Source organism: Populus euphratica, unplaced genomic scaffold (assembly GCF_000495115.2).
Source record: "Populus euphratica unplaced genomic scaffold, PopEup_1.0 scaffold12.1, whole genome shotgun sequence".
NCBI classification, from domain to species: domain Eukaryota; kingdom Viridiplantae; phylum Streptophyta; class Magnoliopsida; order Malpighiales; family Salicaceae; genus Populus; species Populus euphratica.
In genome coordinates this window covers 1,302,611-1,329,529 of record NW_011499858.1, presented here as the reverse complement: position 1 = coordinate 1,329,529, position 26,919 = coordinate 1,302,611, and the positions used below count along the sequence as shown (strand labels likewise).

At 32.7% G+C, this 26,919-nt stretch overlaps 4 protein-coding genes across 4 annotated transcripts in view; all 4 read right to left on the bottom strand.

Annotated features, from left to right (window-relative positions):
* Nucleotides 1-1,569: 1,569 nt before the first annotated feature.
* On the bottom strand, nucleotides 1,570-6,472 carry LOC105123960 (eukaryotic initiation factor 4A-3). Its single transcript, XM_011023759.1, has 8 exons — nucleotides 6,086-6,472; nucleotides 4,562-4,802; nucleotides 4,358-4,438; nucleotides 3,804-3,911; nucleotides 3,589-3,708; nucleotides 2,780-2,947; nucleotides 2,195-2,281; nucleotides 1,570-1,955 (listed from the first exon to the last, which is right to left on the bottom strand). The coding sequence occupies exons 1-8, from the start codon at nucleotides 6,388-6,390 to the stop codon at nucleotides 1,842-1,844; spliced, it is 1,224 nt and encodes a 407-aa protein (XP_011022061.1). The 5' UTR covers nucleotides 6,391-6,472; the 3' UTR covers nucleotides 1,570-1,841.
* A 552-nt stretch (nucleotides 6,473-7,024) lies between these two features.
* Nucleotides 7,025-21,698, bottom strand: LOC105123961 (4-hydroxybenzoate polyprenyltransferase, mitochondrial-like). Its single transcript, XM_011023760.1, has 9 exons — nucleotides 21,286-21,698; nucleotides 21,019-21,154; nucleotides 20,692-20,813; nucleotides 20,494-20,563; nucleotides 20,215-20,364; nucleotides 19,440-19,575; nucleotides 19,242-19,338; nucleotides 19,031-19,107; nucleotides 7,025-7,034 (listed from the first exon to the last, which is right to left on the bottom strand). Exons 1-8 carry the CDS (start codon nucleotides 21,666-21,668, stop codon nucleotides 19,038-19,040), a joined length of 1,164 nt encoding a protein of 387 aa, XP_011022062.1. The 5' UTR covers nucleotides 21,669-21,698; the 3' UTR covers nucleotides 7,025-7,034; nucleotides 19,031-19,037.
* LOC105124105 (probable metal-nicotianamine transporter YSL7) lies at nucleotides 8,427-11,558 on the bottom strand. Its single transcript, XM_011023970.1, has 6 exons — nucleotides 11,045-11,558; nucleotides 10,349-10,512; nucleotides 10,157-10,254; nucleotides 9,928-10,062; nucleotides 9,635-9,824; nucleotides 8,427-9,536 (listed from the first exon to the last, which is right to left on the bottom strand). The coding sequence occupies exons 1-6, from the start codon at nucleotides 11,445-11,447 to the stop codon at nucleotides 8,427-8,429; spliced, it is 2,100 nt and encodes a 699-aa protein (XP_011022272.1). The 5' UTR covers nucleotides 11,448-11,558.
* A 4,986-nt stretch (nucleotides 21,699-26,684) lies between the features above and the next one.
* Nucleotides 26,685-26,919, bottom strand: part of LOC105123956 (uncharacterized) — a 16,134-nt gene continuing 15,899 nt past the window's right edge. Inside the window, exon 25 of the transcript XR_841978.1 lies at nucleotides 26,685-26,908. The gene's annotated coding sequence lies outside the window, so the exon portion shown is untranslated. The remainder of the gene's footprint in view (nucleotides 26,909-26,919) is intronic.

The following is a 26,919-nucleotide window of genomic DNA, read 5'->3' as shown; positions in this document are numbered from 1 at the left end:
TCAGAAAAAAAAATCATGAGAACTAATATGTTCGCGCTGATTAAATCCACTAATTAAAAAACTCGTACCTTATTAAATCCACTGATAAATAGCTTGTACAACATAAACAATCCAGACCGATTCATCAATGAAACTTAGATAACAAGTGATGAAGATGATCTCAGCAAATTTTGACACAAATTTAAGTTTACACACGGTTCCCAAGTTTAAGATACAGGCAAGATTTTTGGTAAGTGACACTTTTGGTTACCATAGAATGAAAGCTTTCATTCAGTGCCCCTGCCAGTTCCTTTCTTCGTAAAGAAAGACTAGAACTTGCAGCATGATAATTTTAGCAAGCATTGAATGAAAGTTTCGTTGTGATGCAACCTACAAGAAGCTTTGGAAATGGGCTCTCTAACACTCAATCTCTAGTTGACTACACACACAAAAGAATGGCAATGTCAGGAACAGGGTTTAGAAAAGAAATGATCCAAGAACCGAGAGAATTTCTTACCAGTAATTTAGTGAAAGACTATACACCATCACGAGGAGAAGACGACTATCAAAATGTCAACAAGTGCGGCAATAAAATAGAAGTACAAACAAGACTAAAATGGAACGGCAGATAAGGAAAGGTTCATGTAGTAAATCAAAAGGATAAAGGGCAGCTTGTAGCATAGTCGCAAACTGCTTACATTATAGCAAGAAAGTTGGGAAGGCCAACCTCACTATGAATTTGATCTACAAGAGGTCCATCTTTGAGTTCAAGATTTGGGATCAGGTACTTAATTGCATCTACGCGCTGAAGATTCTCTAAGCAGTTCGGGTCAGTTGACAGTTTATTGATACACTCTAGTATCTGCATATCAAAAAAGAGCAGCAAAGTGAGACAGCATAGCTTGAAGCTGCATCAGCTTGAGAAAACTCCAGCAGAAGGTCTGCCACTTTCTCCAGGTATTCCCTTGCAACCTCTGCATTCATAGTTGATACCATCAGGGAAAGTAACCCAGATGATGTTGCACTCCCAGGTCTAGCATTTAGAACAACCGAACCAGCCAGTAAACCAGATGCTGTTTGAGATGCAATACCAGATGTGGAAGCAGCGCCTTCATTAGGTGCAAGAGATCCAACCTACTTTCTCACTGTCTCGTGTGAAATTCTAGGAATGGAGTCTAGATTTCCATACTCTCTTCCACGCCCAGATACCTCTGCAACCATAAGGAGAGAAGTTACGAATACAAGTGTTCCTCATTGGAAGTTCTTATAGCGGCGGCTCCATAATAATATTGCTGGGAATTCAAATTCTTCAGCAAGCGAAGCGAAACGGGAAGAGATTATCATATGCTCATGGAATAGCACTCGCATCTGGGGTCATGACCATTGAGAGTTCTTTGTCGGGGAGTCTCATTAGGGTTTGTATTACCAAAATTGAAAATATCATCCATTTTTCACTGGAGTGATCGTTGGTGGTTAACACGAAAAAGAACAAAATGAATCAACATTCAAATGAAACTCGGTTTCAATTGATCCCTCTTCCATTGTTGGGAAGCAAATGGAGTACTGGTTGAGGGATAATGGGGAAAAAAATTTCATAAGCAAGAAAAAAGAGGTTCATAAATTACTAAAGAAAAAATTAGTTCATCAACATACAATCCATCTAGAGTATAAATTCAATAAGAGAGCATCTTAATCACAATCTTATCAAACGAGTTAAGGCTAATCTAGCATTTCTTCTTGTCACACAAAACCACCCACAATTTAAACAGCACCAAGCTTTAGTGTACAAGCTCATCAAAAAGATGGGAAACCACACAACACGAATACCATCCACGGGCAAATAACACCAATCACTGCATGTCTCATATCAGATCACCGATGTTCATAGGCATTTCATCAATCTGGGTGCTGTAATACTGTTCAATATCTCTTAAAATCCTGATATCATCACTTTTGACGAAGTTAATAGCAACACCCTGCAAACCAGCAAAACACATTTAATTGACATTGAACAATCAGCTAGCAAAGGGTAGTCATCAAAAGGCAATACTAGCAGCAGAGTTGAGCATCCACAATGTAGAATCTCTTCAAACAAAAATCAAACGGTGTTTAGACCTAGGAAACAATAATTCAGTGAAGTCTTTTCTTTTTAGAGAGTTCAGTTCATGTTATAAGGATGTATCTCATAGCAGAAGTTTATAAACCAAACATATACCTTCCGTCCAAAACGACCAGAACGACCAATTCGATGAATGTAAAGCTCTCGATTGTTTGGAAGGTCATAGTTAATTACCAGAGAAACCTGAAGAGATAAATGCAGACAGTATGAATAAGATAAAACCAAACAGCAGTTAGCCCTTTCTGAATACAAATAAATAAAACAATCTACAAATGAATGCAAGACTGACCAAAAAGAATGAAAAAAAAACCCCAAATTAATCAGATTATGAAAAAGCAAGCTCACCAATGTTGCATTAACTAGAGATTTTGTAAGAATTCCCTATTATTACACAGCATTAAGATGATGCTAAAATGAATATCATTATTTCAGTGGTCAATGCAAGTTTGAAAACACATTTTACTTGTGCAGTAACAACAGAGCAAATGAAACAGCACAATTTGGTCCTTCCAACCTCAGTCAAACCATCAACCTCTAAATTAGGCAATATAAGATGATAAAGGCATAAAACTCCCATCTTAACATCAATTCTTTTCATTTCAGGAAAGGAAAGCATCATGTACATGAACTAACTGCACCCAATGAAGACACTATAGATGAAGAGGAAGACAGGGAACTTGCCTGTTGAACATCAAGCCCCCGAGCCCAAACATCAGTTGTGATCAGTACACGAGTTTCACCAGACCGGAAATTAGACATAATTGCATCTCTCTCCTTTTGAGGCATGTCGCCATGCATTGATGAGACAGTGAAGTTAAATTCAACCATCTTGGCAGTTAGCCAATCAACCTGTCCCAAAAGGTAGAAAACTATTAAGATTACTTTTTGACAATAAAAAAAATAAAAACATCATCCAAAAGCAGGCACAAAAATTGAAAAAAAGGGTACAGCTAACCCATAACACAGTAAACATCCATTACTAAACTAGATAACTTTTCCTTTACTAATTTAAATAGCTTGAAAACCTAGTTTCCCTCAATTTCTGTGCCTTCTTACACAATCACACATCAAATCCCAATTTCCTTACATAGAGCAGAAAATGGTATTGGAACTATGAAGAACATCCGTTTGTCATTCTGCTTCAAGAGATGTAGTAAATAACTTCGATATTGAAATGATGGTTTCTGTAAATAAGTTTGCATCTCACATTCTTAAGCAACTGGTTTTGTCCTAAAACCTTCCGTACAGACAACATGCATACCACCAGCCAAATACTAGAACAGTCCATGTATCATTCAATGATGTGCAATCAAATGACAGTCCAATTGCTTTGTGTTGATGCTAGTATAGAATGTCTAAAATCAGCATTTTCATCGCCTTGACTTTTTCCATGATCAACTACTTTCTATTTCAAGGCAACACCACCCAAGAAGGGAATTCTCCATGAGATAGTGCTATCAAAAAGGAAATTATATAAGAGAAAGCTTTACCTTTCGCTTTGTATTGCAGAAAATAACAGCTTGAGTGATGGTAAGAGTATCATAAAGGTCAGTCAGAGTCTCAAATTTCCATTCTTCTTTTTCCACGGCAACAAAAAATTGCTTGATGCCCTATCACCACAGAAACGCAACAAAAGGAGAAGTTCTCATCAAATACCAGCTTTGCATCCATTGCAAGTTTATATAAAGCTCACGAAATTGCTTACCTCCAAAGTCAACTCATCACGTTTCACAAGAATCTTTACAGGATCTGTCATGAACTTGCTAGTAATCTCCAAAATTTCATTAGGAAGAGTAGCAGAAATCAAGACAACCTGCAATAGTAATCACAAATTAGAGCAGGGCTCATAACCAATAGCTATAAGCTTGCCTATTATGCAAGAATGCACAATTAAACATAACATCAGCACAAGATTACACCGACACCAGCATGACAAAAGCTGCTTGGAGTAACTAGTAACAAGTAACCAATGCCCTTTCACCAATGAAAATGTTATGATCATCCCATATAGATGTACAGAATTTAATGTTTACATACAAAACACCGGGGAGAAGGATGTGAGCAGAGTTAAATTAGGATAGGCTACTGACTACTAAACTAGTTTAATAAAATTCTTTTCCTCGTTTTCTTTGATAAGTTGGAGGGGAGAAGAAAGTGAGCCACAACAAAATACCTTGACAGAAAATAAATTTGATGGGACCAGTAGTTAGCTAACATCAAAAAATCAATATATTATAAAACTATGGAGAGAGCACAAACCTGAAGCTCGGGTGGGAGATATCTATACACATCATAGATTTGATCCTTGAACCCTCTGCTCAACATCTCATCAGATTCATCCTGTAGACAAATATTAGAACAAAATTCAGCAGTTAATCCCTCAAGGCACGGATTACCATGCTATGACAGCACAAACAAATGCAAAGCAAATTGACATTTAAGGGATGAAATCATCAAACTCACAAGAACTAGTACTCTGATGGCTCTTGTGCGTAATGACCTCCTCTTGATCATGTCACAGACTCTGCCAGGAGTCCCAGAAACTACATGAACTCCATGTTCTAGTTTTCGAATATCCTCGCCCACACTTTTTCCTCCAATGCATGCATGTACTTGTATATTAATGTTTTCACCAATTACAGTTATCACTCTCTCTGTCTGCTCTGCCAGTTCCCTTGTAGGTGACAATATCAATGCCTGGACCCTGTAAAATCAAGCCATCGTAAGCATGGCAGAGACATAAACTGCAATGTCAACCTGAATTAAATCAGCCTAAAAAAGAACCAGTAGTCCTGTAATTACTTGCAACAACTGCAATAAGAATAAAGTTTCATGTTTTCAACTTGAACAATCTTGGAGGTTGTTTTGTTTCAAGCTTAATTGCCATCAGAACAATACCAAAAACAACTTAACCACGACAGAATTAAAAACCTTAGCTAAAATCATTGAAAAACTTCAGCACATATGAACCTAACAAAAAGACATAACAAGAGAAAGGGACAAATAAAATCATGGATTTTGCAGAACTAGGGTTCACTTGGAAACAGCAGAGCATAATCAATAACACCAAACAACCAACTTAAAGTAGAACAAAAAAAACCTTATCCATAAAAACAATGACATTTAACATTAGAAATAATTCATCAAACATGACTACAGAAAAAACCCATATTAGAGAGAAAGAAAAAACTCCACTAATCTCTACAATCATTGAAAAACTTCAGCACACATGACCCTAACAAAAAAACATAACAAGAGAAAGGGACAAATAAAATCTTGGATTTTGAAGAATTAGGGTTCACTTGGAAACAGCATAGCATAAACAATAACATCAAACAACCAACCTAGAGGAGAACAAAAAAACACCTTATCCATAAAAACAATGACATTAAAATAATTAATCAAACATGATTACAGAAAAAATCCATATTAGAGAGGAAAAAAAAACCCAATAATTTCTACAGTCAGGAAAAGAAAAACCTTAGCTATCTAAAATTATATCTGTTAATGCTATTCAAAATTTATCACATAAAAAATAGGGCTTGCATAATGAAACATAATCTCTGACCTAATCACCCAACACTTACTTCACCTTGTTAAAAAACTACGGGATCACAAAAATTAGGTTTCGGTGAAATCTCTGATTTTACTACACATGAAAAACGAAGTCCACAATAAAAAAAAAAAAAAAAACCGGGGAATTCAAAATTTGGTGAAAACAACAACCTTAGCAGTCTAAAAATATGTCTTTTAAAATCAGGGTTTCTGTAATAAAACCCAATTTCAAGTCCCATTGCACGTCTACGAGAAATCAAGTATTTCTACAATTAGTGTTAACAACAACCCTAGTTATCTAGGAAAACAAATTAGGGCTCGTCTAATCAAACACAAATTCTAACATAGTTACACAAAATAACAAAAACCATATCACAAAATCTCCAATAATCAAAGCTTTAAAAAAAAAACCACAAAAGGGAAAAATCTTACTCTCTGCTAGCAGTATCAACGAGCTGGCAAACAGTAAGAGCAATCATAGAAGTCTTTCCAGTACCAGATTGAGCTTGCGCTATAACATCACGGCCTTTAATTATCGGCATTAAAGCTCTTTGTTGTATTGCTGACGGCTTTTCAAATCCATAATTATAAATCCCTCTCAATAAATCTTCTTTTAATCCCATCTCATCGAAACTTGCCACAGGTTCTACTCCCTCAGTTGTTTCAAACACCAGCTTTTCATCCTCCGCCGCCGCCCTCCGCGCGCTGCGCCCCGCTGGTACTACGCTTGTTGCCATCGCCGCTGATTTCAGAGAGAGGAAAGGAGAGGTTTTGGGCTAAAGAGATTTGCGATTAATAGGACTATTAATACGGTCTTTCATTTTTTGTTGTGTATATAGGGGAGAGAGTTCGTGTTCAATGACAAAAATGGGCTTGGCCCATCAAGTTTGTTTCCTGTGGGCTGGATTATATATTTCTTTTACAATACGTTTGTTACCGTAATTAAATTCAATTACATATATTATTATTATTATTATTATTTAAATTCAATTAATAATTTGAATTAACTGCTATTTTTCTCTCAATTTAAATATCATTTTTATTACATAAATAATTTATTTTTGTTATAAAGAACCTTATATTTATTTAGAATGACATAAAATATAATTATTTTAAAGAATATATAAACAAAAACATCTCATATTAATTATTTATTTATACATATTTGTTGAGAAAAATTAAAAAAAATATTTGTTAAAAAAATCTTTCAATCAAATTTTTTTCATTGGAATGTTGAGAAAAGAAGTTCTAGAGATTTAAAAAGACCTATAAACTACTTTTCTTTTGTAATCATTGATCACCAATATGTAAATCTAATATAACTATTAGGAACATAGATGAATGATTTTTAACTCTAGGGATTAAATTATCATTTTTCAAACTCAAGGGATCAAAGTGATATTTGTTCATAGTTTTCAATTCTCACTAGCAACTCCGTGCGTGTTGTGTGCTATGCTGCCATAGTCAAACCCATTTCTTCTCTCCTATATTACACTTTTTTTTTATATTCTTGTATCATATTATACCTTAAAAATTAATACATTGATCCTTTTAACTAGAGTTTATCAAAACCCTAGCAATTTTCACCTTTCAAACCAATATTTGCTACCAACCATCTATTGGAGCCTGGGGTCCGATTAGGGCTCTGGGGTGCGGTTGGGACGAGGGTTCTCCTCCTCCTCTCTCTGTTTGAGTTACTAACCCTTGGAGTTGATCGTGCCATATGGCCTAAGCCTGGCTGGCTGGCGGGTCTAGTTAGACCTGGCTAACTGGCTGGTCCTGTTGGGCCTATTGCTAGTCTTAGTTTTTATTCTTCCCTAGGTTAGCGTGGAATGCCTTTTACTTCTTCAGCCTCGGATGAGCTTGCTAGGCTTAGCAAATTGCAGCCCAGCATGAGACATGTTCCGATACGAAGTACATGGAATCCGGGTCAATTAATGTTCTAGGACATGGGTTTGGAAATTCGATGAAAATTTTATTTTATAAAAGTTTAGATTTTTTATTTAAAATTATTTTTTTATATAAATTTTCAGATTATAATATCAAAAATAATTTTTTTAAAAAAAATATTTTAACCGCAACTATTACAATACTCTCAAATATTATATTTTAAATATAAATAAGAATCCTCAAATTATTTATGTTAATCCTAGAAATAAACCAAACCAACAACCCTAAATAATTATTTTGAAGAATAAATATAAGGTTAAATTACAAGTTAGGTATCTTAAAATTACAAGGATAACTAAAGGCTAAATAATTTTTTTTTAAATTATTTTTTACTTTGAAGAATAAAAATAATATTATTTAAGAGATAATTTTTTTAATTAAATACGAATTAAATTTGAACATCAAGTTAAAAGAAGTCATATTATTTTTTGAGAGCAATAATAGAATACCTAGTGGTAAATTTCATATCTTATTTTTCTTTTGGAATTTAATTATATTCTATTCGTTAGAATTCTAGTACCATCGAACAAGGAAGCAATGCTTAATATTTCACTTAAAAATACAAATCTAATTTCAAATAATGGAAAAGAAAGGTTACAACATGATTTAAATTTGAGGCAGCTAGCACATATGAAACTGAAAACTGAAAGCACCTGTGAAACTGAAAACTGAAGAACATCTGTCTAATTTAGAAAGGAGCTGTAACTAAAGAAAGGGTGATAAAATAAAGAAGAAAAAAGCTGCTGCTGAAATATTTACAACAAGTGAAAAGGATCCTGCAGACTAGAAATATGATCATAAACCCCCGTTTTTAACATCGCCATTAACCACTCAAGAAGCCGTCAACCTTGTCATTAACAGCAGCTGTTAGGAACTTGATGCACATTGGAGGACTGACACCGGAAAGAGCAAGAATGGCCGCAGGGATACCCCACAAAGACTCGCCACAAATGAGGCCAGATGCGACAGCCGGGCCAAAGTCACTGGCTTTTTGCTTGTTACTTAACTCCAAGAGGAAGAGAATCAAACTCCCAACACACATGTCAATGGCAAAGTAGCCACCAAGATAGAATGGAATTGCCAGGCACATTGGGCTAGGAATGAACCTGTAGATTCTGTACTTGGTTTCGTATTTCCTTAACAACTCGGTCACAAGGTTAATAACCATGGCGGCGATGAAGAATATGATGGAGAATTTAAAGCAATTCTTGGGGAGGGAAGAAACACCTTCAGTACCAAGCATGGCAATCCCACGATAGACTCCACCATAAGGTGCAGGGTAGGCGCTACCTTCCTCACCGACAGGGTACGCCTGATAGAAGACCCAGAATACTAATGGGGTTAAAACACAACCCATGGCGGTGCCTATGACTTGACTGAAGAACATAGAGCGAGGAGACGAGAGGGTGAGGTATCCTGTCTTGAAGTCTTGCATAAGATCAGATGCTGTTGAGACAATGCTCATCATCACACCACAAGAAGCAAGACCAGCAATGATACCACCATTCGGGAGGCCAACCCAAGCACTAAAGATGATGATGGCAAATTTGCCGTAGTTGGATGCAAGAGACCAATCTGTAAGACCGCATCCGTAGGCATTGCAGAAGGCTAAAACTGGGGCAATCACATAAGCAACCAGAATTTGGTACCATTTCAATTGAGGAAAGATATGTGGCACTGCAATGATAGAAACGATTGCTAGAAGGATGTAGCCACCTCCAGCTACCCAATTTGGGATCTGGTCTTTTAAAAAGAATTCCGTTCTACGCTTTTCGTCATACTTCACAAGCTTAGAGTTCTCATCATCACCAAAATCAGGAACCTCAGAGTCTTTCTTCTTGATATTAGTTATTAGACTAATTGTGGTTTTGGAAAGCATGAAGATGACATGGAAAAGACCGTCGCCCAACATTGTGGCAATAGCCATAAAAACCTGAAAAAACGAATGACAGGATTAAAAATTTCTGAAACACGATAGCCCAACTAGAAAATGACCATAGCAGAATAACAGCTTGAATTAAGGAAGAATACCCTGTATCCCTGGATTCCATGGAGACTTGACGGTTTTTCGTCAGCGCTATACCAGTCACCTTTCTTAGTCTCAATAATTGGCCACAGGATTCCCCATGATAGGATGGCTCCAAGAAGCAAGGAAATGTTCACCATGTAAGGACAGATCATTCCAACACCAACATATGTTGCTGAGAAATCAAAGTAGAACCTGTTCGACAAATTTTAACTTGTCGGTATAAAGGATCATGAAGAAATCACCCACAATTTGTTGCGCAGAACCGAAGATGCAATAGTGATCCTGAAAGACCTACCTGCGAGCGAAGGCTTGGGGTCCAAAAGTGGGGAAGCTAGCGAATCCACATCCATCTGCAGCAGTCCAAAACCACTGGAAACCGGCCCACAAAAAGCTGCCGGCGAAATATTTGAACAGGACAGAAACTTGCTTCCTGTACATGCATCAGAAAATGTTAGCAATCACCGACATAATACCATAGAATTCACAACCTCTCCTTCCCCATCTCACCACTCAATAATGCTTACTTTGCTAGCTTGGCTCCTTTAGGTGTGTGAAAGCTGTTGATAAGGTATGCAGTGGCTGTTCCACTAGGATATGTTAGCTTGTACTTCAAGATCATCAGCTGCAAGATTAATTTAAGAATATCAGATGAATAATAAAAAGAAAATAAATACTATTTAAAAAACAAACCATAATTTACTGTATTTAATCGTTACCTTCCTCAGAGGCACAATAGAGAACAGGCCAACAAAGCTCACAGCAAACAGAAATCCAATCATCCAACCAAGATGGAGTTCTTTCATGTTTGCAGGTGTATTCCCTCCTTCTGATTGATTAGCTATCCTTGGTGTCATACCAAGCAAGTAACTTGCAGTCCCACCTAACAGTTATTATGCCACAAAATTAGAGAGAATTGATCAAAATTAGAACTGAAAGAACAAGATGGAATACATTGGAACTTTATGAAAATCATTCTCTAGGATTCTTTTTTATTGGTAGTCACTGCTTTTCATAATCCTAATATCAAGAAGAAAGCAATAATTAAAGATTTAAATGGAATGAGATTTGTTTCAAGTTTTGGTCCACAAAAATCCCAACAAGATCTAAATCAATGAAGGAACGACTAAAAGATCCAACATTTACATTCATTGTCCACAAACAATCATGCAGCATTTAATGTTTATCATCACAATCCGAAATCACCATTGATTTATAGGTGTTTGGAACTCCAAGGCCTGATTTTATTTGTTTATTTTTATCAAAGATTCGGTTCCAAACGTGCTGTTAGTGAACGAGGAAGGTGATACTTGGTCAAAAGTGATAGAATCTAATGTGATCTACGATGAAAGATGATGGGAAAAAAAAACACAGCAAGAAACAAATAAATAACAGAAGGGCACGTAGAAACATACTGCTGAATGCAATGCCAGAAGAGGCAACCACGCATGTTTGCACCACGGTATTTTCTTGTCTAGTGAAAGGCTGCTTCAAGAATCCAGCTTTTCCAAGCAATGAAGTCCAGAATTTAAGGATGGCAAAACCCAACAAGCCGGCCGCAACATTAAGTGAAGGGATCACACCAGTTGTGAGATTAAGCTTGCAAACAATGAAGTTGAACACAATACTCAAAACCAGGCTTGTTAACATGGCCCTCAAAGTAATTTGCTTCGCCCATGGGGGAACTTCTGTGTCCTTGAATCCCTCTTCAACCATAACCTCCTCTTTCTCATCAGCGGAAGAGACCTGGTCTTCTCCTCCATCAAAAGGGTTTCTGTAATTCTCTCCATGATCTCCGCCACTCCTCCTTCTCTCCATCGTTTCCTTCCAAGGATAATATCTCTATACAAAGTGCAAACTCCTTGTGTTCTCTCTTTGTATAGAGATATAAATTACGTTATCTCTCCCCCTCTCCTCTTCTCACTTTTTTCTCCCTTCTTATCTCTCATACAAGTGTTGGAGTTTTTAGGCCTGATCGAGATATTTATAAGCAATAGAATCCCAAGAGATCCCGAAAGCTTGAAGTTGTTGCACATAAAACGGAAATAGTAAACACAGCTATTTTAAGTCGAAACTTTCCTGAGGTCCAGAGAGTTTTAAGTGCAATATGGATCCTACGAGACCCTCATGCGCGCAGCTGTCCTGCCTCAGTCGTTGTGCACAAATTGGTGCTAAACATACATGGCCTTGTTGAAGGGTTAAGATTCAATAATCTTGTTAAGCGGTGATTATTCAAAACAGCTGTTCTTCAATTCATTACGTAAGCTGAGATGCTATATATAGTATGGAGGAATATAAATTGTTGACTGGCTGGAATCTACTTAAGACCACTCTCTGTCAAAGAGATAAATGGGTTGTCTCCCTAAGTTTGGATTGTTACAGTTGTGCTCTACTAAATTTAGATGATTTGTCTAATGCCCAGTCAAATAATGATATAGCAGGGACTTGTGGTTAGGGAGCCAAGCAACAACGTTTGGAGGCTTACTAGATCATACCTACAGAAGAATAGAGAAGTTCAATAGTAAATGTAAATTTACAAGGACCATTATGCTCAATACGACGTCTTTGGAGGCTTCAATTCCGCCTCCCTGATAGAAGAAGATGGAGTTAATCTTGAGATTATAGAATAAGTTGTAAATTCTTGCAGCCGATAATAAAGATTAAAGGTATAAATATTACAGATACTAAAGATTAATGAAGCAGGAACTACAATATCAAAAGATAATATTCGAGATCTTGTAATAATTATATTACCTTATATATGTTATGTCTATTACCTAGTTTAAATGATCATATAATTTTTATTTATTTTCTTTATAATTAAGGATATAATCAAATATAATAATTATCATGTTAAGAATTGATTCTAATCCATATATACTTGTAACTAGTATACATATTGTCATTAATCTGGTAAACACACAAAATATCTCAAAATAAATTATTATTATAGTCGTTAATAAATTCATATTAAACTTATTTGAATATCCTATATGCACATTCATGACCAATTTATTGATGTGTTTAGAAAAATCATGTTCATCATTTACTCAACAAGCTTGGAACAATTAATCCACTAGATTCATATTAAGAGAGAGTCTTGAAGATTACATTATAAGTTATAGATCCTTGCAGATATTATAGATACTGAAAATTAATGATATAGATACTACAAATATTAAAGATTAATAGAGTAGATACTGCAATATCAAGAGACAATATTTATGATACTGTATTGAGTATATTACCTTATATATGTTATATTTATTACCTAGTTTAAATGATCATGTAATTATTATTTATTTTTTTTATAATCAAGAATAGAATCAAATCTATTAGGAATTTATTCTAATCCATGTATACATGTAACTTTGCCATTAGTATAATTATGATTGAGAGATTGTATTTCTCTAAAGTTTTACAATTAACTTCTTGAATTAATCCAATAATACACTAACTACTCAAAACAATGAAGAAAGGGATGAGCTCAAGCTTGTGTTTGAGTTCGTGAAGACTCAGTCAGCGTCTTTTGTTTTTTAAAATTTTTATTTTTTAAAATATGTTTTTATTTTAAAATATTTTTATTATAACTATAATTGTAATAAAATTGTTCATAAGAATGCAATAAATGACCAATATACCAAACCTATTAACTATAAATTCAAATTCTTTCATCAATGGGTCATGCGTCAAGTAATCTTAAATTTAAACATGCCATGCTATAATATCACTTGTCAATTATTCAACCATTTTCAATGCATGCAATAAATTATGGCTGTGGCTTGTCGCTTAACACAATTTTCCCAGATGAAAAACCTTTCATGTTGACGAGGGGGTTGAACATTGCTGTCAGAAACTCCTTCACAGGGAAGCACCTCGAAAGCTAGCAATCAGATATTAGATGCTTGAAATAGTAATAATTAATGGACCTCATCAAGACTTCAATTCACACATCAAATGTAGGAGAAGGAACTTAAAGAAATGTTGAGATTTTACTAGTTTTAGGACCAAAACTATGACTTATCAATGGAGGCTGGGAAAAAGAAAAAGTTTTCTTGCAGGGCAGGGCCCTTGCCAGCCCCCTATCTCCTCCACTGCCAAAACTTACTGGCAAGAAAAGGATAATCCTGCTTATTTGCTATATATATATATATATATAACTTATCAAAGCAATAAAATCTCGTTGAAAATTCACCCTCGTCGAGAAGAATTTAACATCACTGTAAAAAGCTGCATGATAAAATTAAAATGGGTTGTATGCGTGGTAAGAGTAATGATTTGGAAAACAAATCAAATAAAATATTACGAAGTAAATATTTTATATTAATATTTAATCAATTTAATTTAATTTAAAAACAAAATCTTTATTAAAAAAAGATAAATTTAATAGCAAATAACAAATAAAAAAATCGAGATAACCCGAGTCATTTTTAAAATTTATAAAAAAAATCATTTAAAGAGCAAAAAAACAAGATATTGATATCTAATTAAATAAACATTAAAAAATAAAACATGAAAAACATCAACATAAAAAAGAGGGGAAACAAGGAAATTGAGGTGAATCTCCAAAACTTGAGTTAATTTCCTAAAGTCTTAATAGTGAAATATTAGATCCAGACTCAATCAAGAAGATTAATCCTTAACCAATTTAATGCTAAAAAATAAAATCAGAAAAAAAATCAATTTGAAAAACTTTCCAAAAAAAAAAAAAGCAATCATACTAATAAAGACAAAATTTAATAGGAAAAAAATAAAGAATGATGAAATCATAAAAAAATTCAATTTTAAAAATTATTTCAAATAAAAAAATAGCAATCAGAAGAATATAAACTAAATTTTATAAAATAAAAATTTAAAGAATGATGAAATTAAAAATCAATAAATTTAATAAATTATTTTAAATAAAATAAATAATAATTAAAAAATAAAAAATAAAATTTAAATAAATAAACTAAAGAGTTGGTTTGAAAATATAAAAGGAAAAGAGTGAAAGCAAAGATGAGAGGGCAAAAAAAAAAAAAGTACCAGACTAGAGATTTATTGGGCACGTCATCTAAAAATAGGAAGTTAATGAGATTGTGTTTTAAAAGTCTTTTTTAAAAAAATTAAAATTTTTTATTTATTTAAAATTAATATATTTTTAGTATTTTAAAATTATTTTTATGTGTTGATGTCAAAATTATTTTTTAAAAAATAAAAAAATATTAATATATATTTTAATATAAAAAATTATTTAAAAAACAATGATAACTATATTTTCTAATATGGATGGAAAGGTAAGACATAGGCCTACAACTTTCATATGGAGCCCAAGATCTAAAAAGGCCATTATCAAGTCCAAATTGTAGAAACAACAAAGAAGCCCGAATCTGTCTTCCAGCCCGAGCACTGTTCGGTATTTTGGCCATATCTGGAGTTCTAGAAGTCCAAATGAGCTGAATTTTTTACACAAGAAAGCTGAGACAATTGCCTACAACTTTCATGTTTGCAACTGGCTCCAGTTTTGACGTTATCAATGACGTTTTGGGCAGACAAGAGAAGATAAGGATTGTCACCAAGTCAAAAGTTGGCCACCCACTTATCAATTAGTCATCAAATCAATAGTTCTCAATTTTGGCCTATAAAAGGAGGCATTTGCCATGCATTTAGGCATCTTGGTTTCCAGATCAAGATCATTCTCTTCCTTTCTCTCTTTGTATTTTTTATGCTTTGTTTTCATTAATATTAAGTTTATGCCTTTCATTTCCTTTCCTTTACTTAGTTAGCTTTTATGTTCTTATTTTGTTTATCTATTTTGCTTTCTTTCATTATGTCTAGCTAAGTTAGTTATGTCAAGGTGAAAAGGTTACACTAATGGTGTAAGAATAAGTATAATGTAAACTTAATATGGACTTTAATGTTTGATACTAACATGTTTTATATTTGTTATCTTGTTCACTCTTTAATACTTTGCTTGTTAAATGATTAATCTTGATTTATGTTGTATAACACTTGGTACAACAAATGCTTGGCACTTTCATAGCCCATAATGTATGGTATAACCGACACCTGAGCTATGAAAGGAACTTGATTTGTTGTTAACATAAGTTATAATTATGAATGCTTGACGAGATTTACAAGTATTAGCATTAATCGAATAAGATGACTAATGTAATCATGTTAACAATATATCATCTGATTGGAACCTCCTTTGTGTGTGGTTTCTAATTGAATAATAAGAGTTTATACTATACTTGTTTGACATACCATTAGTGGAACCTCTAACCTTGACATTTGTTATTATCATTATTTAATCCTTATGTTAATTTTTCCATCTCAAAGTTCTCATCAACTTCTTCTTTTTCTTCTTCTTCTATTATTATTATTATTATTATTATTACTACTACTACTACTATTATTGTTGTTATTGTTATTATTGTTGTATTATTGTTATTTATAATTTGTACAATTAACCTCTATGTGGTTCGACCCCGGTCTTGCCGGGTTATTTATTACTTCGACACTCCTGCACTTGGAAGAAAATATCAATCTTTTAGTCGTGTCACCTGTGTTTTTGGCAAGTAACAATTGTAAACCGTGTTATAGTCTTTTTACATTGAACTGTACGAGTTAATGCGTGCTCTTAAGATGAAGAATATCTCTGGGAAGACAGAAGCAGGGAGCTTCGTATTATCATGGTTAAATACTTGGTCTTGGTGTTCAAGAGAATGTATTTAAAGTAATGTTAGTGTATCGAAGTAGAAAGTATAAATTATTTGTTCGTAACTTTATTTTTTTTATTTTTTAGTTTTTAGTTAAAAAAATAATTGAATTCTTATATTAAATTTAAAAAACCTCGATTAACATTAATTGTAGCCATTAAAAAATAAATATTAATATTAATAAATTATATTTGATAAAAAAATCTTATTTAAGTGTTTTTTATCATTCATATGGCATGAACTTGTAGATACAAGTTTGATAAGGATTTTATTTTTAATTTTAGGCCTATGATTGTTATTTGAAGTTATTTATAGGTTTGTCACTTTATTGAGGTATATAATTTTTTTTTAAATACTGCAAGTAAAAAAAAAAGTTGAAAATTAAGTGTTTTTTTCCATAAAAATCATAACCCCAATTTTCATCAACCCTCCATTTGCTTGGAACTAGAACAAGCAATACATCATACATGGAACACATTACATGTTTTTTTATCAAAAAAAAAAGAAGAAGAAGTTGTTCATCCTTTTTTAAGGGGAAAAAAAAATCAACCTAGCCACATGGCCCTACATTGATAGGCCTCTTGCATTGATATTTTTTGTCTTTTAATTTTTTATTTTATTTTTATTATTTAAAATTGAATTATTTATTTATTTATTTATTTCATTTTAAAAAAGTTTATGATGCTTTTTTTATAAGAATATGATTTAATTTTACTTAATTTATGAATAAATTCTTAACATTTTTTTATATTAGGAGGTTTTTTTTTTGTGTAGCTCTATTTAATTTTTTTCTTTTTTTAAATATTAAATAAAATAGGAGTGGCAAAAAATAAAGTTATTATATACAATTGAGTCTATATTCTGGGTTTGAATATCAAATCTCTACATTAACATCTATTACTCATCTTTTCCATTTAACCTTTGATTAAATATCATTTAGTTTTTATTTGAATTTTATATAAAATGATAATATTTTATTCTAATATGTACAATCTTACATAATATTTTTATTTTATTTTATTCAATAATTTTTATGTGTATATATATTTATTATCATTTGATTAAATAAAAAATTAATTTTAATAAACAAAATTATTAAATACAACCGATTAAATAACTTGTATTACCATATCAAATATATTTATCTATATTTGTATATCAATTTTTTTCATTTCAGTTTGAGTTATCATTGACAATTTTTTTTCTTTACATTTACTAGCACAAATAATTTTCTTTTAGATTTATTATTAGAAAAAGCCTTTATATTCTTCATTTTTTTTGTTAAAAAAAATATATGCGATAGCTAGATCTTGTAAATCACCTTCTGTGTCTGTTAAGTTCTTCTTAACTTAAATTAGATAAGCTAGTATTTTATATATATACATATATAATTTCAAGAGATAAACTTCCCATACTGAAAAGTTTCAAAATGAAAATTTGCCTCATCGAACATTCAATAATACATGTTGTTGAGGCTAAAGCGCATGTCCATCTTCAGCTATCTACAACTCGTTCCAAAGTTCCTTTGTAATCTTTGCCAGTGTCTTCAGTAGCATGATGCTCCGACAATATTGACCAAGTGAGAGGGTAACAAGTATACAAGTACCTGTCTATTTCCATGAGATTACATGAAGATTTGCTTGAGTTATAATCTATGAACAAGGTTGTAGAAATTTGATGTCAGAGACTTCTCCAGAGGCAGTGCCGACAACAAAGCCAACTACTAGCAATCAGATAAATGCTTTTCAAGCAACCATATTTGATGCTTGATAATAAATGACGACTCATTAATTGCATTTAGTCTTCAACCTTGAATCACATTTGCGATCAACAAAAGTTAGCTTGTCCTAGTTTAGAAGCAAAAAAGCAGAATCGAGAACAAGAAAACTCTTTTTCTTGGGAAAAATATGAAATAGCATCATGTTGGAAAAGACTGAACCAGAAGCCCAATGCATAATAATAACTCTTAACGCTTTTCTCTTCAATATCAACATATTCGAACAAAAATAAGTTGAGATGCTTACAACATTTCTGGCCAAAGAGAATGCTGTATGTATTTGTCTCGTTCTAACTATAATACTGAATCTCAAATAGTGAAAATGAATTAAAAACAAAGAATGCCTACCTAATGGTTTTTATAAACCAAATGAACAAAATGGATCTAAACCCACCCCTCTGACTTCTAGCGCTGCCATATTGCTCAGTTCCTAGATGTAAGCAACAAAAGCTGTCCTGCAGTTCATCAGCGTGAGATGGTATAAGCATCAAGATTCAAAACATTGTGGAGGAAACTAATAAACCTGCAAGCAGCCTAAAACGATGGCCAAAAGAAAAATAATAAAACAAAAGGGAAGAGAAATAAAGATAGTGATCTTCTACTAAGAACATTATAGCTTATATAAGCAGAACAGCTATCGATTATTAGTTGCTTCCCTATACTGTACTGAGAAAAGAATCTCTATTGATCAAAAGGATTAAAGTGGCATAGTAGTTTTTTTGGCTTCAACAGAGTGCTCTAATTTGAATATTCAAAAGAATGTATTCGATTAGCATGGAGAGAGATGGAGAGAGAGATTTAATTACCACAAAAGACATATCTTTTATGCGTTTGCCTTGTCATCAAGATGATGTCAAGCAAGAACACCCTAAGAGGGTCAAATTCAGAACCACATTATGTTGTCAGCTTTACTGAAAAGTGACAATATCTCTATGACCAAAGTCTACCAAATAAAATGCCACTAAAAACAATGGCACCAAACCATTTGTTTGACACAAATCTGCAGCAAGAAAACAAACGCAATAGGAAGTAGTGAGTTGATCATATTACAAGCTTGAAAGTGGTTAAACGAATCATTTGAAGCACAAATAATGCTTTGTGGAATCATGAAACTCTTATGAGCTATAGACATACTTTCTATTGCAATCAGCCCGGCATGATAGGTCAACCGTCCATATTTGCCAAGCTAATTGACCCGAAGCAGCTGCCAGAAATGCATAAAATGACCACCCTGCTCGTGTTTTGTAAGGAAAAGGAGAAGAAAACGCAGATTACCATGGGCAAAACTAAAGTAAATGGAGCATGTACATCAGAAGCATAAAAAGCAAATACCAATATCCGCATTGAATCCACAGAGGGCAAGACTACTAATGCATGCAGTTCCAAACCCAGTGATCCACTCCTTTGTTGAATCCCCAAATCTCAAGGCCGTCGATTTAACACCCACTTTAAGATCATCTTCCTTATCCTTAATAAACACCAAGGTTGATTTTAGAAGAGCACAAAAATACAACACTCTGCAAACTATGAATCAAACAAATTTAGTACACGACCTCAAAAAGACATGGAGAGCAGAACACCGCAAAAAGAAAGAAAGACATGTTTATATAAAAATCAAAAAACAAAAACCCATCACCTAAACTATGACAATTTTAAGTGGAAAAATATGAATTATTTGAAACAAAAAAAAAGTGGATAAACTGCAAGTTGTTTAAAACAGAATAATCTGTGAAGAAGGACAATATAGGCTGAAATAGAAAACTGATAAACCTTGTAAATCAGAAACAGCAGTTATTCAAAATAAGCCATCAAGTTAATAAAAAATAAACATGAGAGAGAGAGAGAGAGCATTCAAAGCTCCAAAATTACAACAGTTTTAATTACTGCAGCGGCCCATTGTTGAAAGCTTTTTGCACAAAAGAATGTACTATAACTCTAGGAACACCAAGAAGCATGGGCAGAAAACGAAGAGGTTTCACTTCACACAAGGAAAAAGCGTTAGAGGGTTAATGGAGTCTTATTATTTACAGTTCAGGAACCATATATTACATGGTATAGCTGGAAAATAAAGGGCTAATGAAAATCACCTTAAGCTATGATGCTATACCTGATGAGCATATACTGTATCATACACCAGGGTCCACAATACTCCACTAGCATATAGTGGTACCACAATAGCTGGATCCAGACTCCCCTTAACTGCAGACCAACCCAGTAAAGCTCCCCAATTGAATGTTAAACCAAGATATGCTTGAGGCTGCAACCAAAAAATTGCATTTAACAGGGTCATCACCAGATTTTCTTGAACTTTACATCAAAAGTCAAAAAGCAAAAAAAACTTGCGCGCACATGAGAATACAGAAAGCAAATAGATAAAAATCTTTACCCAAAATGTAAATCTCTTCATAAGGGGATATGAGAAGACTAGCAACAAGGATGAACCTCCCAAAATACGGCTGTTAGAAGAAAATAAAGTAACAGTTAACCCAAATAATTATGCATGCTCAATGCAAGGTGACAACATTGAATTTGAATAGCTTGCAAACTACATGCAACTTCTAAGCGTGATTGAAGCAGCACTAACCTATAATTATTCAGTTGAAGAAGAATCCCAAGACCCAAAAACAATTGAAAACCAAGAAAACAAAGCCCTCGAAATGGCGTCAAAAGACCACTGGCAACTGGCCTTAGCTTTGTCCTTTCGACCTACACACAAAAATTCCAACAAAAATAGTTACATTTTTCAAAAGGTGAAGCTGTTAGTCTAATTTTTTGGAGATTTTCTTGCCTAATTATCGAAACCAAAATTCACAAACTTTATTGCATACACGAACAAGACGAGCAATTACAGCTAACGAAAACATCAGTATCTCATTTAGCAATACAGTACGCAGTTTCATAAAAACCTTACCTTCGTATCAATATCTCTATCTAGCAAATCATTTATAGTACACCCAGCTCCTCTTAAAAGCAAAGCCCCACAACCAAATAACGCCATCATCTTAAAGTTAGGTACACTTCCAGGTTCTGCTGCCAATGAGATTGACCTACATAACAAATTAAAAATGTTACAAAGATCCTAACACTTTCGCAAAATTTCTCAAATTCCTTCATTTTCTTTTCTCAGCAACGAAGCAAAACCCAGAACAATTAACACAATAAAAACACAAATCCTTACCACATACAAGGCCAAGCAAGAAGCCAGGTCCCAATGGGCTTATCAAGCCTAGCTAAATGTGCATAAGGCCTGACTTGTCTAGGCAAATAGACATCAATCCAAGACTTCTCTCCTCTTTTTGGCAACTCTCCATTGTTTCGCTTCTGTTCTTTCTCTTCTTTTGTGCTTGGAATAGTGGAGATTTCCTTGATGAAGGTTAAATAAGGGCTAGGAATTTTATTTTGGCGGGAAAACTGAGCGAAATGGTGAAGTACATAGTGGTGATAGATAAAATTAGGGCTAGGGTTCGATTTGGGGATTACGGTGGCGGTTGGCAGAGAGAGTGCGGACGACAGGATCCTGGTGGCGCTACAGGAAGCGCGACGGAGTAAAAACGACGCCATTTTGAGGAGAGAAAGCTCCAGTTTTGAAATGGTTAATTTATATGGCGCAAAATTTGACCTTGTTAGGCTTCTTACCCGCCTAGGATCCACATCTGTAGCACCTTAGGTTGGTGTTTGTAGACTATTCAACCCAACTCATGATGACTCGGGCTCGAGTAAAATCGGCTTGGGCCCAGTTTTCCCTGAGTCAATAAAACCTGACCACCACAAATATAAAACTAGGCAAACGGCTCAGCTTATAATTATGTAATTATTTAATTCTCCAGTATGCTATTATATTTTTCTTATTACATTACACTATTAACTAAAACATCTCTGTATTGTAGCATATAATAATATGAAGCAAGACGCAGTTTAATGTGCATTGCATCCACAACAAAGTATAGTATGGTCTTTTACCTTTTTATTTTTTTATTTATTTAATTCCTATAATTTTAAGTTTCTAAGTTTTAGTCCTAAATTTTATTTTTATTATGACCTGATTTTTAGGTGTCGAGGAGAGAAAGCCATTAAAAAAAAAGAGAAAAAAAAAATATTTTTATTATGACCTGATTTTTAGGTGTGGAGGAGAGAAAGCCATTAAAAAAAAAAGATTTTGAACAATCGCATTTTTATTATAAAAAATCATTCATCGAATCAATAATTTTTTTTTTAAGAAAAGAGTGCAATAAAGATATTGTTGTCTTTTAAACATAAAAAAGTGTGAAAGGGCTCATTAAGGTTTTTATTATTTGATTTGATTCTCAATTTTTAGATTATTAAAGAATATTTTGGAGCTGGAAATTAGGTTATTGAGATTTCTATAATGTTTTTTGGGTTTTTCAAATTAAAACAAGTTGAAATTTGAATTTTTGGATTCCAACATTGATTTTTCAAACAACAAAAAATGTTTTAGTGGGTGACACATCATTTACCAATCATACAACAGGTTATCTATTCTTTTTTTATAAATACTACATACGCCTAGTCTTTTTCCTTTTAGGTCATGCATGTCTATAGGCTTTTTTAAGATTGTGTTAACAGTTGCATTTCAAAGTATTTTTTTACTTATAAATATATTAAAATAATATTTTTTTTCATTTTATAAGTTGTATAGGGTTTGATTAAAATGTGAACTGGTCGACTTTATAAATAAAAAAACTTGGAAGATCGATAAAAATATAGTTTGATAAAAAAAACTCAAAACAATATATTTTTAAAAATATTAAGATGACAAAATATTATATTAATTTGGGTCAACTCAAGGTAACTCTTCAAATTTGTGATCTAAGTCATGAGATCTAAATAAGTCTATAGAAAGTAAATCAAACCAAATCATGAACCATAATTCTCAATTAATCTAATATTGAATAATAAAATCTTAAAATTTTCAATTAAAAAAGACAAAAAAAAGTCCTAAGTCAACCCAGGTTAACCTGTCGAACCAGTGACAAAGGCATTAGACCAGGATAACTTAATAAAAAATAAATTAAAACAAATCATAAAATCTAATTCCTAATTAACATGATGTTAAAGTATGAAATTAAAAAAATATATATTAAAAAAAAAAGATCCAAAAAAGTGACCCAAGTCAACCAGGTTGGTTAACCCATCAAATTTGTAACTCAGGTTATGAAACTAAAATAACATTATAAAAATAAATCAAAAAAAATTATTAAGTATAATTCTCAATCAATCATTGAATGATCAAATATAAAAAAAATAATTTAAAAAAAGATAAAAAACTTGAGTTAGTCAGGTTAACCCATCAAACTCACAACTTAGGTCATACTGTCAAAATAATTTAATACAAAGAAAATCAAAATAAATTATTAAGCTCAATTTTTAGTAAACCAAGTGTTAAAGAATGAAATTGAAAATTAAAAAAAAAAATCCAGTGAATAGTGATATGTGAGGAAGGGAACAATAATTCCCTCCCCTCAATTAATTCTAGTTAACTAGATTATTTAAATGTGTTACACTGAGAGTCAGATGAAATTTTTAAAAAACTGTTAAAAATATTTCTAGACATTGCTAATTTGTTTCAAATAAGGAAAGAAAAACAAATCATGTAGGGATTAACCCGTCAAGTCAATCAAGTTAACCCATCAAATCCATGACTTGAGTCGTGATATTAAAATAAATTTATAGAAAGCAAATTAAAATAAATTATAAAATTAAATTATTAATCAATAGTCGAATGAAGAAATAGAAAAAAAATAATTAAAAAAATCAAGTTAGTCGTGTTAATCCACCAAACCTGTAACTTGGATCATGATACTAAGATAACATTATAGAAAAAAAAAATATGAAGTTCAGTCTCTTGTAAACCAAGTATTAAAGGATGAGATTGAAAATTAAAAAAAATATATAGTTTTAGTGAATATTAATTTGTGAGGTGAGGAAAAATGATTTCCCCTCCTCAATTAGTTCTTGTTAACTAGATTATTCATTTGAACTATGCTGCAACTCAAATTATTTTTTTTAAATATATATATATAGATTGCTAACATGTTTTCAAGAAGGAAAAAAAATTAATTGTGTAGGGATTGACCCATTGTGACTCGTTCAACTTGACAAGTTCAAACGCAACATGGATAATTTGAATAAAAAAACATAGGTCGACTAAAAAGATTTTCAAGATGACATTTAAAAAATATATTTATTGAGATGACAATATATTAAATTAAAATTGATCAACCCAAGTTAACATATAAAATTCATGACTTGAGTATTGAGACTGTGATAACCTTGTAAAAAGAAAATAAAAAATATAATAAAAATTAATTTTCAATCAACCTAATTTTGAGAAATAAGATTTTGAAAGTGAATTAAAAAAAAACTCAAATCAACCTGGATCAACCTACCAAACCTAGATAATGAGACTAGAGTAATGTTTGGAAACATGGCTCAAAGGTTGTTTGGCCAAAAAATTGATTGTTTCTTAAAATTAATTTTTGTTTTATATTTTTGAATTTTTTTAATGTGTTGATGTCAAAAATAAATTTTAAAAGATAAAATAAAATATTTTATATATTTCTGAGTAAAAAAACATTTTGAAAAACAAGTGCTACCACAATATCAAATGCTGCCCAAGGATATCTCAATAGAAAAAAATTAAAACAAATTATAAAACTCAATTCTCAATCAATTTAATATTAAAAAGTAAAATTAAAAAAAAAAAAAACAAAAAAGGACCTAAAAACGCTGAGTCAACCTTGGTCAACCTATCAAACTCTTGACCCGGGTTATAAAATTAAAATAACCCTATAGAAAAAAAAATTATAAAATTTAATTCTTAATCAACCCAAATATTGAATAAAAAAAATTTAAAAAATAATTATAAAAAAACATTATAAAAACCTGAGTCATTTAGTTTAACTCGTAAAACTTGTAATCTGAATTATAAAACTGAAATAATTTTATATAAAATAAATTATAAAACTTGATATCTAATAAATTTAATGATAAATAATAAAATTTTAAAAAATTATTTATTTTTTAAATCAAATAATATCCGGTTTAAGAATAACATGGGAGGGGATGAATAATGATTTCCCCTCGCCAATTATTCCTGTTAAATTGTACACACAAAGTTTTATGAAATTAAGCAAACATTGACAAATAGCTATTTTGATAATTATTTCCATTTACAATCTCTATTAAAATCCTTAATTACTCGAGGAAACCTCATGTCCATGTTGTAGAGGAATTGCAAGCTTGGGAGCTTTTAGGTAGAGTTACTGTACCTTTATTTATAAAGGATCAGATGACCTATTTCGTTAATATTACATATTTGCCATTGAGCTTGAAGCCCCACTGATGCCACATGACGATCTAGATAAAATAAGGTAAGCAGAATTTCCGTGCGGCATGAGGCAATTTTTAGTTGGCAATTTTTTTTTATTTCTTCGAGACTTGACAATGACAAGAGGACACAGGGAGAGTAGTTGATGTCTGATCCGCATATGATGCTCGAAAGATAAAAAAACATTCTTGTCTTCTGGATAAATGCGGATTACAGAAAAATCTAGATCAAATGGTCTATTTTGTGGAACCAGGGATGAGGATTCTCTAATCTCTAGGTTATCTTTTGATCTCGATCCATCCCATGAACTCGTTTCGCGTTCTTCTAGTAGCTTCATGCTCTGAAGAAACACTACGATCCAGCACCAAGCAAACTGTCAACCTGCAGACATACAGAATCTAGCAAACGAAATGTAAGAGCAATTGATAAGAGGATGAACTCCGAAAGAGAAAGCAGCACTTTATGTTGTCACCATGATCAGAAACGACGAAGAAAAAGAAAAGGGAAAAAGGTTATTTATCGAAACACCATTCTCCCCATCCTCATCTATCTATGGACAATGATGAATGGAGAAAATTGAGGGAGATGCACTTCGTTTTTTCCATCATATCATTAAAACTGACAGCATTTTTTCTACACCATAATCTCCGGCTGGCGAAAGTCTCCCGATGATTCAAATTCTCGTAGGACAGTTTCTTACGCCGGTGTTTACTTACTGTTTCGATAGAGGAGAAGATGTGCTCTCTCCGTTGAAAGAAACTATCTTATAAACAAATTTATTTTTATACAATCTTAATCTCAGAAAATATTATGATAAAAAATAAATGTTGTTTTTACACTAGTCATAACAAAATATACTGTAATAAGATCGATGGTCATAGTATCTGTTAGGGAAAAAGAATTGCATCCCAAGCAAAAAAGTAACACCGAGGACGGTGATCTTTAAGAGTACAAAAACAGCAAGGGGAGGCTAGTTCATCGTTTCACAAGTTTTTTACTAGGTCTTCATCCTGAGACCTAAACAAAAGCCTACTCCCTTGAATGTATTGAAGAGTAATCTAAGCACGGATCCACAGAGAAAAAAAAATGAAAAACATGCATTTGGCCCACATTTGAGATGGAGAAATCCAACATCTGCTTACATGTCGGGAACATGGATCCATAACGTGAAGCATGATTGCATGAATTAAATGCTGACAGCCTAAAACTATTTTACGCAGTAACGATAGAAGATTAAAAGCATTGATTTGAAGAACTGGCACAGCCATTTACATATCATTTTCACAAGTCATTTGTTAGGAACTACAGAAACTAGATTTAAAGACGCCCATTGCAACTGTATGCATTCGGCTTAACCAGCTACTTCGGGCTACAATAATAAGAATCGCTGAATATAAATGTAAAATTTATGTGATGTCGGTACTACTGGAAATATACATGGCAGGAAAAAAGCCTGAAAACTAG